The sequence below is a fragment of the Diorhabda carinulata genome, chromosome 10 (genome assembly GCF_026250575.1).
Source record: "Diorhabda carinulata isolate Delta chromosome 10, icDioCari1.1, whole genome shotgun sequence".
Classification (NCBI taxonomy): Eukaryota; Metazoa; Arthropoda; class Insecta; order Coleoptera; family Chrysomelidae; genus Diorhabda; species Diorhabda carinulata.
In genome coordinates, this window is record NC_079469.1 from 8,381,587 (window position 1) to 8,396,071 (window position 14,485).

The 14,485-nt window shown below is 30.4% G+C and overlaps 1 protein-coding gene across 3 annotated transcripts; it reads right to left on the reverse strand.

The window, feature by feature from the left end:
* Positions 1-427: 427 nt before the first annotated feature.
* LOC130898725 (armadillo segment polarity protein) lies at positions 428-14,409 on the reverse strand. Of its 3 annotated transcripts, XM_057808205.1 has the most exons (12): positions 14,188-14,315; positions 13,806-13,863; positions 12,298-12,588; positions 11,516-12,234; positions 9,403-9,588; positions 9,090-9,344; positions 8,848-9,018; positions 8,450-8,765; positions 7,809-7,960; positions 6,254-6,350; positions 4,848-4,898; positions 1,714-1,915 (listed from the first exon to the last, which is right to left on the reverse strand). In XM_057808205.1, exons 2-11 carry the CDS (start codon positions 13,837-13,839, stop codon positions 4,867-4,869), a joined length of 2,253 nt encoding a protein of 750 aa, XP_057664188.1. In that variant the 5' UTR covers positions 13,840-13,863; positions 14,188-14,315; the 3' UTR covers positions 1,714-1,915; positions 4,848-4,866. The 3 variants fall into 3 exon arrangements, with proteins under 3 accessions (XP_057664187.1, XP_057664189.1, XP_057664188.1); XM_057808204.1 differs by lacking the exon at positions 4,848-4,898 and having other exon boundaries at positions 428-1,915; positions 14,188-14,409; XM_057808206.1 differs by lacking the exons at positions 4,848-4,898; positions 6,254-6,350 and having other exon boundaries at positions 428-1,915; positions 14,188-14,323.
* Between the last annotated feature and the right edge of the window lie 76 nt (positions 14,410-14,485).

Here is a 14,485-nt window from a genome sequence, read left to right on the forward strand (position 1 = left end):
CCCCTATCTTTAACAAAAATAAAAAGTTGTCTCATATAACGTGCCTATCCCCTATTATTAATTTTTCCACTAATTATCTCAACACTTGTTTCCTCTATTGAAAGCCAATTGTGAGATGACCATTATTTGGCAAAGAGAATATTCAAGTACATCAAGGAAATCCGAACCAACCGATTAAAATAAGTTTCAAAATCAATAACATCTAGACTATGGAAGGCTCCAAATGTCTATTCTTCTTATCTTGATACCTCAGTAGTCAAGCTCAACACGCCTCCTAATTACCAATCTTTATCGGAAGATTTTATTTTTTTCACTTTTTTTATATTTACATCTATTCAGGACTCTAAAAAGCTGTTGTATTCCAAACCATATGTTTCTGCTAGTTTTCACGAAAATGGAAGCTTATAGAATGAATAAAAACTCTTGATTTACAATCAGAAATTTAATTAATGTCTAAAAATTACATGCAATATAGAAGGCAGTGCCTTTATATAATTAACATTCTACCCTGTATATGAAAAACGTTTTGACTTAAATTCACATAAAATAAAGAGATGATTATTGTGCGAAAGACAAAAGAGTAGGGAGACAGTTCGATTTAAATAAATAATTAGGGAAATGTTACTTACTCTATTAAAAAAAAAACTAATTTCTATTGATAAATATTTTACCCTATGAATACTGTTTACTTATTTCAAGTCTCTACCATACAAAATTAATGAAAGAGTAAATTATTGAAGCAATTCACTTAATATTTTTACGTAAAAAATCTATTATTGCAACATAAATTGACAACATAGGGATAGTATAAAACAATTAACAAAAAAATTTAAATTAAAGGAAATCTGGATGTTAAAAAGTATCAGTCGTTTAGTTTCATTTTTATAATCCAGATTTTTTTCGAAGCTATAAAACAATACCACTAAACAATTTTATAAAAGTACAGTAAGATCCCGCTTAACGCTGTTTTTGTTTTGCGCCCTTTTTTCCAATCCGAGGATTCCACGAAATTATGCACATCGCTAAGTTTCCAAATATGTTCATAACATATAAGAAACAGTGTAGTAGTGTTTCTAGTTTAGTATTGTGATCATCATCATTGGTGATAATAAAAAACAAGAAAAAATAGAAACCAGAAAAAACATTTTAATGGACCCTAAAATGCAAGTGATTAGAACGTTAATGACAAATTAGTGCTGCATTGAATTTGGCATCTTCAACAAAAAGATTGGTCACTATAACTAAATTATGGAAAAATTTGTTGTAAATGATCCAAATTTTGACAGGAGTCCAATAGCAAAACGGGGTGGTGTTACAGAATCTTTATCCACTTATCAACAACAGAATACAAAACGAAACCGCAAACTACATTAGGTGCCTTCTTGACAGAAAATTGGAAATACAGAATAGACTAAATGATCTGATTTTGAATTTTTTTTGTTTTTATAAGAGTATTCGTTTATATTGTTTTTATTTTTTTGAGAAATAAATGTTAAGATAGTCTCCTTTAGCGCTGTTTCGCTCTACTTTGATATAATGTATCCTATGCGTTAAGCGGGGTATTACTGTATATATAATAAAATAAAATTGCCACGAAAGATGATACCTACCCTAAAATCTAATTTGTATATATAAACAAATTCCATTAAAATAATATAAAGGGGACAGTTTCAAATGAACAATACATAATTCAGTGTTTGTAAAACACAGTCTGTTTCCGTAAGATTTTATAGGTCGGTATCGTACCAGGCTGCGGCATGGTTATTATCTTGTGGAGGGGTTGGAAGTTGGTCAATGGTATCAAAACTTAAACCTGGATCACCACTGGTTACGTCCATGGCGTCGATTCCACTATATGTCGAACCATTTCCGCCGATTTCTAAACCTTGCATATCTATGGGTATCTGGTCATACCCTATAATAAGACAAATATATTATTTATACATTTTTATACTATAATAAATAATATACATAACAAATAAGCGTTAGATTTATATAAATAGAATTGGTCATTAATCCTTTGAGTACATTTGACAAGTGATACTAGTCATCTTGATCGAAGTTATGGTGGACGAGTCTGACTCGTCATCTTAATTTGAGAAGCAGGCGTTGATTTTTGCGGTACCTCAGCCAGTTGGTGTTGATTGCAAACAATTGCCTGTCATTTTTATTTAACATCTTACAGTTGCAAATAAAATTGATTTCACTTATAATTATTTTATTCCTGTTTTTTTTTTAATATGCTATTTAAGATGTCTGATTTAAAAAAATTAATTTATCTTCTATCGAACAATGGATTTCAACAATCAATGTTTTGTACCTGTGCAGATTAGGTGATAATCCTACACCATTGAAAATGCTAAACAAACTAAAATTTTTTTGGAAATGATATAAGAAGACACGAATAGATATGCAAGTCAAATAATTGCGAAAGAAGGTGCATATAAACGAAGCCTGAAGTGGTTTCCAGTAACTGCGGATGAAATGAAAGAATATATAGTATTATGTATTGAAGTAAAAAAAGTGGTTTTTTGATATCACAAGATTCCTTCTCTTTATAGACAACGAAAAGTTGGATAAAAATGATAGAATTAAGATCAGAAATTTAGTTGATTATCTGAATAATGCATTCGACAATTTTTATATTACAGAGATCGCAATATCACTAGATGAATCTCTAATGAAGTTCAAAGGACGTTTGAATTATATTCAGTTCAATCCATCGAAACTAGAGCGATTTGGAATAAAAATCTATAAACTTTGCGAGTCTTCATCAGGTTATTGTATTTGTTTCAAAATTCATGTTGGAACAAATAAAATACCGGGAACTGATATACCGGCGTCTGAAAGTGTTGATCTAGAAGTGGCACAACAAATTTTGAACATGGACAATTGGTATTCGTCTCCACAATTATATTTGAAAATACTGGAACAAGATACAAATGTGGTTGGAACAGAACAGAAAATACACGCCAAAAGAGCAAACTAAAAAAAGAGAGGCCAAAATCATCCGACGGTTTCTTATCACTAAAATGGAAAGATAAAAAGGATGTATACATATTTAGTACAAAACATTTAAATATTCTTTTAGTTGATACAGGGAAGCGAAAAAAGAAAGATGATAATTTAGACAAAATTATCAAACCATCATGTGTAGTCGAAAATAATACAGATACGGGAGGGGTTGATAAACAGCACCAACTGCTATGTATTTTCCTGTTATGAGGAAATGCGTGAAAGGTTACAAAAAAATTGCGTTTTATTTAATATTTTCAATTCACTTGTTCTACATATAATTCAGTACTCAAAGGGTTAATATTCTGCAAGAAAATAATGATATTGACAGTTTAGTTGATAATGGTATATTACACTGTTTGAAATATTTTACAGAAATTATAACCATAATTAGGTAGTTCGAGGATGTGTTTCATTTTCTACTTGAATTTTCAGTTCAATGCACATCACTGAACATGGAAAAAGTATAGAATACTATGTAATTCATTTACAGATATTTTATTTTATTCAGTATATATGAAGTTTGAAAATCAGCTGTACTCATTTTGTTATAATAACTGAGAATTCACAAAAACCTCCAAGCTACCAAGCTCAACATGTAAATGTACGAATTCTATATTGGTTGTTAAGCGGGCAAAATTTCTAAGTGATGGAATTACTTTATGTTTACTAAAAAGTTATCAAGCTATGATCACAACAAAGTGGGGAACAAAAGGAAATCAACAATTGGAGTAAGACTTCAGATCTGAAACAATCGAAGATATTTCTTTCTCATTCTGCTAATTGAACCCAAAAGGTACTTTAATTAAGCAAAGAAGAGCTAAGGAGAGTTACTGGTCTGTGAAATACCAACTGATTAAAATAGGAGGAGCTCTCAACAGCTCTTGTTGTATCTGAAAGGAGCCAGAAGAAACAGCCTCTATGAAGATGCTAGAATTAGCAGATAATGCAGCGTACAGATTCTGTTGCACAGAGGACGAAACCTCTATCAACGTGTGAGACATTACGGAAATCCAGAGCACTACATCTGAGAGCGTATGAAATAGAAGACAAAGATCTCTGGCAGCTATTCCCCAGTATCGCAGCTAGAAAAGGGGACACAGTATATCCTTTAGATCACGACGTGCATGGTACCCCAATAAACATATATCCATGAGAACAAGGGCGTCTATCAACAAAGGCTAAGGTACTCCCGTTTCTCAACACCAGAAGAGGTAAGACACATAACCCTCAGGAAAGTAGCTCGCTTTGTAAGGGGTGTAGGGAGTACACAAAAAATTGATAGGTAAAAATGTTAGCAAGGTCGATTACGTTTGCTCATCTAATCTAATTCGGATTAGAAACCAAAATTATAGTATTGTTTCTGTCTCAACAAATTCATATATTAGATATTAATCTGTTAGTTTACAAGTAACACAAAGTATAGAGAATGAAAACAAAGTCGCTAATAAATAAGTTAAGTTTACCGTTCATATAGTTAGTTGGGATCTCCACAGCTGGTAAAAAAATACAAGACACGAACCAATAAATTTGCTCCAAATCTCAAATACTGTAAACTTTCTATTTCTGGCATTTTAGAAACTTAATGATAAATATATCTAGTTGCCCGTATATAATGTTTAATGTGACACAACAAAACAATGGGGCCTTTAAAATGTTAAAAATTAATAAGAGCTAGAATACTGTTGTTCCAAACAAATAATGAACACTTTTATGATCACAAACATTATTGGATCGTGTCTTTATAAAGAGAAGTTTGAAATCAATAAATGGCATGCCAAAAATGAATAAAAAAACAGTGCAAATACCAAACTAAAAATTTTACTACGTACATTCACCTTATGTTAGATGTTAGAAGAGAATGCTCCTTTTAAAATCCATCTCTGGAGTAGAAACAGAAAACAAATTTTTTTTAAACCATACCCCTAATTAATTAGTTATGCTGTAGTAAGTAAAAACAATTGCACATACATCTATTTTTAAATCTAGTTACACTATGGTATTGAATAAATCTATCATTGGTATTATTTTTTAAAAACTTATGCACTAACAATTAACCAGGAACCAGGAGATTCATTTTTTGGTTCAGTTTTCAGACGGAGTAAAGACCATTCTGATACAAATTGCCCTTGTATTTTAATGAAACGTTTATTATGGACCCTGATTAGTTTCGGAATTGCTACAGATGTGTTTACATACATTGTAAAGTAAAAGTAAAGCAAAGTTGCTATACTATTAGTATGGGAGATATAAACGTCTTCCCCTTGGAAGATATAAAGGCGACTAAAAAGGAATGGCTCTTGGTGACATTTTATTAAGAAAGTTCGTTATAGATATGTTATCTACTTAGATATGCAATACTTTGAAGTGAATCCAAATGGGAGATTGCAAAAATTGATTAAACCCAAATAAAATATTTATCATCGCACTGAAGACAGCCATAAATTCACAATTTTTGCTAGGAAGGCTTAAAATATATCATTAGTATGCCTGGAACTTAAATAAATATACATATAACTCTATGTAAGACATTATCTGAAATGTTGAAGACACAGACCAGGAAAATTATACTCTGAAGGCATGCGAGTGCTGAGATGCAATTTTTTTTCTTTTTCAGCAGACCAACTAATTAAAAGTATATCTAGGTACTTGATTAACAAATTCGGGACAAGCTTAACCATATATGTAGAGATGCCATCAAGTTTTTCTATTTGTATATCCTGTAGGATAAGCTTGTCCCGAAGTAGACAATTGAGAATCTAGATATACGTTTATTTAATTAACTTTGATCGTGTAGAGGCATGTATTGTTTTGAATTAAAAAAAAAAAATAAAAAATATTCCCAATGATTTTTTATCAAAAAGCTTTTTAGAGGGCGCCGCAAAAAATTTAATATTTATGACCACCCTAAAATCCAACTATGCAAGATATTACTTGAGAATGTATTGCAAACTATGAAAAACTCTGATACCTTACCAGGGAAAAATATTAGATGCTCTTGGGCTAGTTCATAATGAATTAGTTAACTGCAGCAAAGGTGTAAGGATCTGGGATACGAAGACATATCAAAAAGAATAATTGAGCCGCCAAATAGTATGAATAGTTTTGATATTCAAAAATTTGTAGCCTTTTGTTCTATCAGTTTCGAATACTTGAAAACATAAGTTAATTTTACAAAAATTCCCAATCATTTCCTGAGATGTAGATATTGAAAAAAATATTTCACTGTAAAACTTACCTTGTTGTTGGTAAGGTCTACCACCATGACTGCTGTGAACACTAGGTGGACCTTGAGCATACATGTTGTCATAAGCCTGATCTGGACTCAATATATCCTAAAAACGAGCAACAAAAACATAACAAACAAAACTAAAAACAAAAAAAAACTAAAGAAATAATAATATAAAGGCATTATAGGCATACTTAAATAATAAACAAAGGGTTAATACAATATCACTCTGCTTCAAATACTCCTATTTATAAAACCTCACTAATCTAATGACCTTCATATTAAATGAGGAAACTAATGATGAAACACATTTTCTCTAAATACCTCCAAGCTCAAAAATCTCTGAAATCTGCCCTCACAAAATAGGCTGTGGGAATGGAAAATAAGAAAATAGTCACAAGGATAAATTAAAATTAATTTTTTTCAGGGGTGTCGCAGACGTGAAGTTTTGCAAATCATCTTATAGGGATTTGTTGCCTATATACCCCACTTTTTAGAAACCCCAAAAAACTGCCCAGTCTATGAAAGACTTTATGATTCTCTGTTTTAGTGATCCCAACTTGTTCAGACATTTTTTTCACTCTTTGAAAACTTACTGCTCCATATATTCCTCTATTTAGCAAGGGCCAACAATATTCAAATAAGGTGTACAAAATACAATTATATAGGACACAAGAATTAAAAAAAAGGAGAATTGGATATACAGAACACACTGTTTACACTATCACTATAACAACATTTCCATCAGTCTCTGAAGATGATAACTTGGTCATCGAAACAAGTGTGAGTGTTGGTATAGTGCTATTGTACATAATGTGTTCAGTATGAATATCACAAAAAGTTGCAAAAATTGCAATTTAGAGAATGTGTAAACATGAAGTAGAACAATATTTGAACAAGGTGGTAGTACATACAATCTATCATCTTTATAAACTGAGAGTAAAATGTACAGTAGTAGAAGCTAACCAAAAGAAATGCCAAGAAAGTAAAAGTAGCAGCAATAAAAAGAAATAATGGAGGTACATCTATCATAAAAACCTTTAATATTCACAAATCTAAATTAAACAAAAAAAAATCAACGCATGCCACTAAAAGACATACATATTATCTATTAACATACATACCTTCAACAGCATCAACATTTAAAATTACTAAAAACTGATCAATGTACACTTTCCAAGAATATAGTCACCACCAGTAGTCAAATGATTTGTAATTATAAATTAGTAGTGGATTTAATGCGCAATTATTCATTGATTTCTTCAACATAATGGATAAAAAAATAATATTTTCATAATATTTTATACAAGTGTTTTTTAAATGTGATTAAGTAGAATTTCACTATTTTCGAAATACTGATCAATAATGAAGGTAACACTACATTTTACAAATCCTAAACAATCAGCCGTCCAGATTTTTTTCAGTCCTTAACACTTTTTAATGCATGAATGGTTTCAAATATCAATTGTTATATATTAAAAGAAATTACAATTGTAACAAAATATAAAAATATCCATTAATTTACTAATAACAAGGTGACTGGGATACTAGGTAATCATGTTACCTGCAAATCAGGACCCATTCCAAGATCTGGATTCCAAAGGTTCTCTTCTCGGAATAAGGAATTTGTTAATTCCATCGACAGTCGTTTTTTGTAGTCTTGTGGTTTATCTTCACTCATACGGAACAACACCGCTGCTGCATATGTAGCAACACCTATAAAATAGAAACAAAAATTAGAACAATAATATTGACTGTGATAAGATTTAAAAAAATGAGTACAAATTAGATCAATAAATATGTATTTCCAACAAAAATCAAGTTCTGGTTAGATTATGCATTAACTCCTTTAACAAAGCATTCAGTTGGGAATGATCCATATCACACAGGCATTGCTTCATATAAAGTTTACAAAAATGTTATGCAAAAGATTGAGAAAACGATCAGAAATCATAAGAAAATACCAGTATGGTTTCCAAAAAGTGAGATAAATAATAGATTATGAGTTCATTTTAAAATTAATACAGAATAAATCCTGTATATAGAACCCTAGGTAGTATAAGTTCAATTTTATTCACATAAATATATTATGAGACACCAAAATTCTAAAAAATAGCACTTTATAGTATATATTTTCAATTCTATATGTATTATAAGACCAATAAATAAAAATCACTAACTAACTAACTAACTAAAATTACTAACCTTCATTCCTTGAATGTAATAATTCAGTCAATGGTGCAGTAGCTCCCTCTTGTTCTATCATTTCTGCTCCTTCTTTATCAGCTGCAAGTTCACAGAGTACACCAGCCGCTACACGTTGAATATTTTCAATGTCGTTAAAAAGAAGCTGCACAAATATGGGTACAACCATTTGCTGCCTGATGATTGCTCGATTATGGGATTCTCTAGCCAATATGTGTAAAGCCCCAACTGTTCCTTCCACAATTTCTTCCATGCGAACACCATCAGCATAAGTTCCAGGTGGTTGGCTGCCTCCACTCGCAACACTTGCTCTTTGCTTTGAAATTAGAAAAAAAATATGAATTTGGTAGAAAATCGATATGATTGTGTTTCAAAAAAGAAAACAAGTAGATACTTACTCTCTGTGTATCTTGGAATGCTCTCATCAATAGCTGTACCAGGTGATGGATGGCACCATGTTCCCTTAATGGAGCATGATTGGCCGGACAAAGGGCCAAGTTTCTGATTAAACCAATAACTGCTTTTACCAATGGCCAACGAGATGGTGGATTCAACAATTTTACAATAACCTACAATATATTTATGTGAAATACAACATTAATTTGTATTTTCATAACTAAATTATGGATAGAAAACAAACCTGTATTCCATAGTTGAGTCTGACAGCATTCTGGGCCATTTCAGATTCCACATGTCTTGAAGTCAAATGACGTAAAGCACAAACAGCTGGTTCAGTTATTTCTTCGCGGTCACCTGCACTAACAATTGTACGCACTAATGCATCAACTCCACCGACTTGACAGACTGTTACTTTGTTACGCTGATTGTTACAAGTAAGATTAGAGAGAATACCTGCTGCGCATGTAACAACATTCACATCTGAAGATGCTAGAACCTAAAATACCAAAATAATAGTGAAAACAAAACTATATATAATTTACTTCATATTTTACCTGTACTAACGATTGTAGTAAGCTTTCCAAACCATCAACTTTTGTGGCAGCATCTGACAAGTTTCTCAAAGTCCACAGACAATTTTGAACTAGCCTAGTGCTTGGATTGCCCAGATGCATGGCTAAAGCTTGCATTCCTCCAGCTTCCACTATAGCAGGTTTATTACTGGAGCACACTGATAACACCTATATAAGACATATTTTATTATGAAAATGTAGTAATTACAGTAGAATTACGGAAAAGTAGCTACAAAAACAAAGTAAATTCGGGGCAGGAAGGTTATGCACAGACAATATTTTTAGATTAAAATAAGTTACTGAAAATATATCCACTAACAAGTGGATTTTTTATTGAAAAATATAAAAGTACCAAATACTCTTAACATCCAATTTTGAATTTAATTAGAACGAATTTTGAGTTGAAGTGAAAATAAAAGACATCATAAAAGTAACAAGAATTTATAATAAAACTAAACAAGAAATTGGTATGAGAACACCGTAAGAAGGCTGGATATACCATTGAAAAACATATGGGGAGACCAAGTAAGAAACTGGGGATAAATAGAGAAAAAATGTTAATGAAAGAAGATAAAAGACAATGAAAGTAAAAAATAAGAAAAAAATATGTGTTATAGAAAATATGTATGAAAGTTAAAACATACTTTATCATAATTTAAAAGTAGTATATGATTAGAATTTTTTTGCTTATAATCTATGTGCAACAAATTATTGCAGGTCGTTAGCTGATCCATGCTTATATATAAGGGGTTCTACTTATTTGTTAATCTGGGTTGATGACATTATAATTGTCTCTAACTGTGTAGTTGAAGTGAATGAACTCAAAGAAAAGTTAAATTTTGAATTTCAGATGAAAGATCTTTCAAATCAATATGAAAATGTATTTTTAGGAATTTAAATTAAAAGAACAAATAATGAAATAAAACTTTCCCAAAAAACATGGATACGAAAAATTTTGGTTCAATTTCAAATTAATGATTGTATGTACCAATTCAGCTAAAATAAAATTTAATGACTCAAGAAAATTTTATAGCAAACGTACCATACAAACAACTTGTAGGTTCATGTATGTATGTTATGTTGGGTACAAGACCTGACCTTTGCTTTGCAGTAACTTATTTCAGTCATTTTCAAAATTGTCTTGATCAAAGTCACTGGAAACATTTGAAGAATGTTCTACGGTATCTGAAGAAAACCCAAAATTATGTTTTAAAATATACTAAAACTGATAGCGTAAATACTAATGCTTTTGTTGATTCTGATTTTGCTCATAGTATAAATAATAGGCAAAGTATTAGTGGATTTATTTTGAAATTCAATAATAATGTAATCCAAAGAAACAGCCAATTGTTGCTCTGTCAAGTTCAGAGGCTGAGTATGTTGCATTGGTTAATTGTCTTTTTCTTAAACAAATTCTGGAAGATCTGATTCATCAAACAACTAATCAAATATTAATTTATGAAGACAATCACTCATGCATAAAAAATGCAAAAACACTTGAAACGAAAAGATCAAAGCATATCGATTTTAAACAGCATTTTATAAGGAAATTGATTTCAAATAATATTGTAAAACTTAATTATGTACCCACTGATCATCAATATGCTGATCTATTGACAAAATCACTGTCTTATGTAAAATTTGATATTTTTAGAAAATTTATTGAACTATGTGAGTACACATAAGAAACTTTTGTAGAATTGAGAGGGAGTGTTGATGTCACCAATTACTACAAAAGTCATTCTGACAAGGGGCACATAAAAATATGTTTTGTTTCTTTCTTTGTATCGGTTCTATGTCTGTAATAGTGATCAAAAGTAACAAGTGGTTGCAGTTTTATTAAATGAATAATTAACATTAACAATTGTTTGCCTTGAAAATAATCAAGGAACTTACAGAAACCTTATGTTTCAAATTTTAAAGTTGAAATTTTTCTGATAAAAAATGTAATTTAAATAATTTTGAATTGAGATATCAAAATTTAGAAGTGGTAAAATATGAATTCTCACTTTCTTGTGAAATGAGAGTACCAAAAACTACTGAAGCCTAATAGAACTTTTATTATACATATACCACAAAGTTTAAGTTTACTCACCTTTAGAACTCTTGATGTAGTCCACAACAACTTCTCATAATCATAAGATCTCATAATTCTCACTAGTTCAATAGGACCTTGACTTGCCAAAATAATTAGTTTACTTTCTTGATTTCCATATGCCAAAATTTGTAAACAGTCAGTGACAATAGCCAAAAATTTAACATTATTTCTCTGCAAAAGTGCAACCATCTTTTGCAAACCTCCAGCAAGCCTAACAGCCATTTTAGAACCATCCTGATGGAGCAATAAATTGTGAAGAGTCGTGATAGCATAAAAAAGTACGCTTTCTACTGGAGAACTAAGTAATTTTACAAGAGCTGGTATTCCTCCACTTTTGAATATGGCGAGTAGACCTTGTCTGTGGTGTGATAACTTGTGTAATGTTCCAACAGCACCTTTTGTAGTTTCCAAATCATTGGAATTTGATATAGCTCTGACCAAAGCAGCCACCATTTGAGGGCTATTCATAATAGCATGTCTTGATGCTTCTTTCTTTGACAACTGGTGTACCATCATAGCAGCCTGAGAGACAACAACCTGATCCTCATCATTCAACAATTTGATCAATTCTGGTATAGCTCTTGTAGCAAGATCAGCATCATCTTGGTAGTTGATAAGATTAACTACTGCATGCTTCAACATCTGACTAGGTTCTGCCAAACGCTGAACTGCTGTTTGATGATTTGGATCAAATTGTGTGGAAGGAATTTCGATTCCTAAATAAATATATTAAATAATCATTAGAACCAATTCAATGTGACAGATTTATTTTAACTAACCTTCGTCTAAAGTTTCAGGAAACATGGCAGCTCTCACTCTTTGAGATCTTGTGTGGTTCAGCTGGTTATTCATTTCATCTACTTGATCTTGTGTAAAACCTTGATAAGGTTGATCCAGATCAAACAAATCCATCTCTTCTTCTTCCTTTCCTGTCAAAGATGGCACCTGAGTAGCAGCCCCAGATTGGATTCCAGAATCTCCCAAGTAGGAGTTCTGTTGCCATAATAATGTTTGTTCTTTTGAAGACTGCATTGGCAAATCATTGGGACCTTGATGGTAGCTTTGAGACACTATAGAAAAGTTTTTAAATGTCATATGTTTGTGAGGTTCAATAATTTCATTGCTTGCAGCTTACACAAACTCAGGTTCTTCAAAGAAAGTATTGTTTTTAATCATCAACTTATTTTAGATTTAAAGGGATTTAAAAAAAAGCCTGAATGAATTAATATTGATTTAATAATTTATTTAGCAAAATTTTAATTATAAAGATTGTTAAGAACTTTAACAGTATTGGATATTTGACGGGATGTTCAGTTAAAGATTGTTCATGTTATTAGTTTTACTGTTTGACAAAGACTGACTACCTTTCAAAGTTTTTATTTTTGCATAATGATTTCTTATTGGAAAGAAGTCAAGGAAAAGAACGGCGTATGAACAAAATTATGATAACTATTGGTGAACGTTGAAGGATGGTCTCAAGAAGGAAGAAAATACTCGAACTCAAATTAGAAAGAGAAGATTGGTGAGTAGAAAAAGAAATTAAGTTCAGATGGCCATCTATCTATCTAATATTTAACTGAGAAGAACCAAAGTAAGCAAGCAATTACCTGAATATGTTTGACAACAAAGATTTTCCAGAAAGGGATTACAAAGGAGCTTGAGCGGATTAAGCCACAAATTTAATTTATTAAGTCTGCATCTCATAACTTTTGAAGTTTTACAATTAGTACAAAATTTGACAACTATATGGTATGAATAAATGTTAAAATACTTAAGATGAAAAAAAAGCCGACAACAATTGATATTGATATATATATATATATATATATATATATATATATATATATATATATATATATATATATATATATATGATGTTAAACATTATAGAAAGAGTTTTGTCACGAAACTAAAATAAATACATACAAACAATATAATAAATTTCATTCCAATTAATTAGAAACAGAAAACTTATATTTTTAAAAAAAATAGAATGCGAAACAAACATCATTTAGCATGTCGTTTATAACTGATTAATTTAATGAAGTCAATAAGGGAATGTTAAATTAAAGAATTAATGAAAGCTGCACTTATAATATGATAAACATTATTATGTATTTGTCATATTTTATTCATTTAAATCACTGAATTTGCTAACATAATTGTAAAATATATTTATTTCTTATAATCAACATCCATTCTGTAATTTTAAACAATTTTCTTTTGAAATCAACCTAATAATTAAGCAAATTACAACTTATCTAATATAGGAAATAAAAAAACTTACTTGGTCTATTTTGGTTAGACTGCATGTAACTCATGGTGATTTGGTGAGAATGTCACACCTATTGAATAAAAAAACCATATTCTCAGAAATATTAGTCACAAAACTAATCTTTTCTAATTAGCATATAATTTATGGAAAGTATTTCATACACAAAGAGTTTGATAAATATAAACTAACAAATAAAGGCGATTAAATAATTGAAAATCATAAATAACTCAAATATAAACAAAAGAATCTTCTGTAGATAGATTCACCTTACGACACACAGAGATAAGAATCCTCCATGTTGTATACAAATTAAGAAAAGTTCATCAACTTTACAACTGTTCTAAATGGATTGGAGAATTAGTATGTTATAAAATTAGTGGACGTTTTTATTTACCTTTACCAAAGAATCACTAATTTTTATTCTAGTTTTCGACAATATTTATATTCAATATTATAAATACCACACCGCACCCCAATTCACTCAACCGAACTGAACTGAAATGGAAACGCTTGGTGGAATTTAAAGTACTATTCACACTATATGAATACATTTGATAACCTATTCAAGCAATATTTGTTCTCTTATCAACAACTGGACTATTTGTTCAATAAAAGTAATTTATAATTATTCTAATATTTTATTTATATATGAACATATTAATAACATAGTGTAAAAACATAAATATAAATTA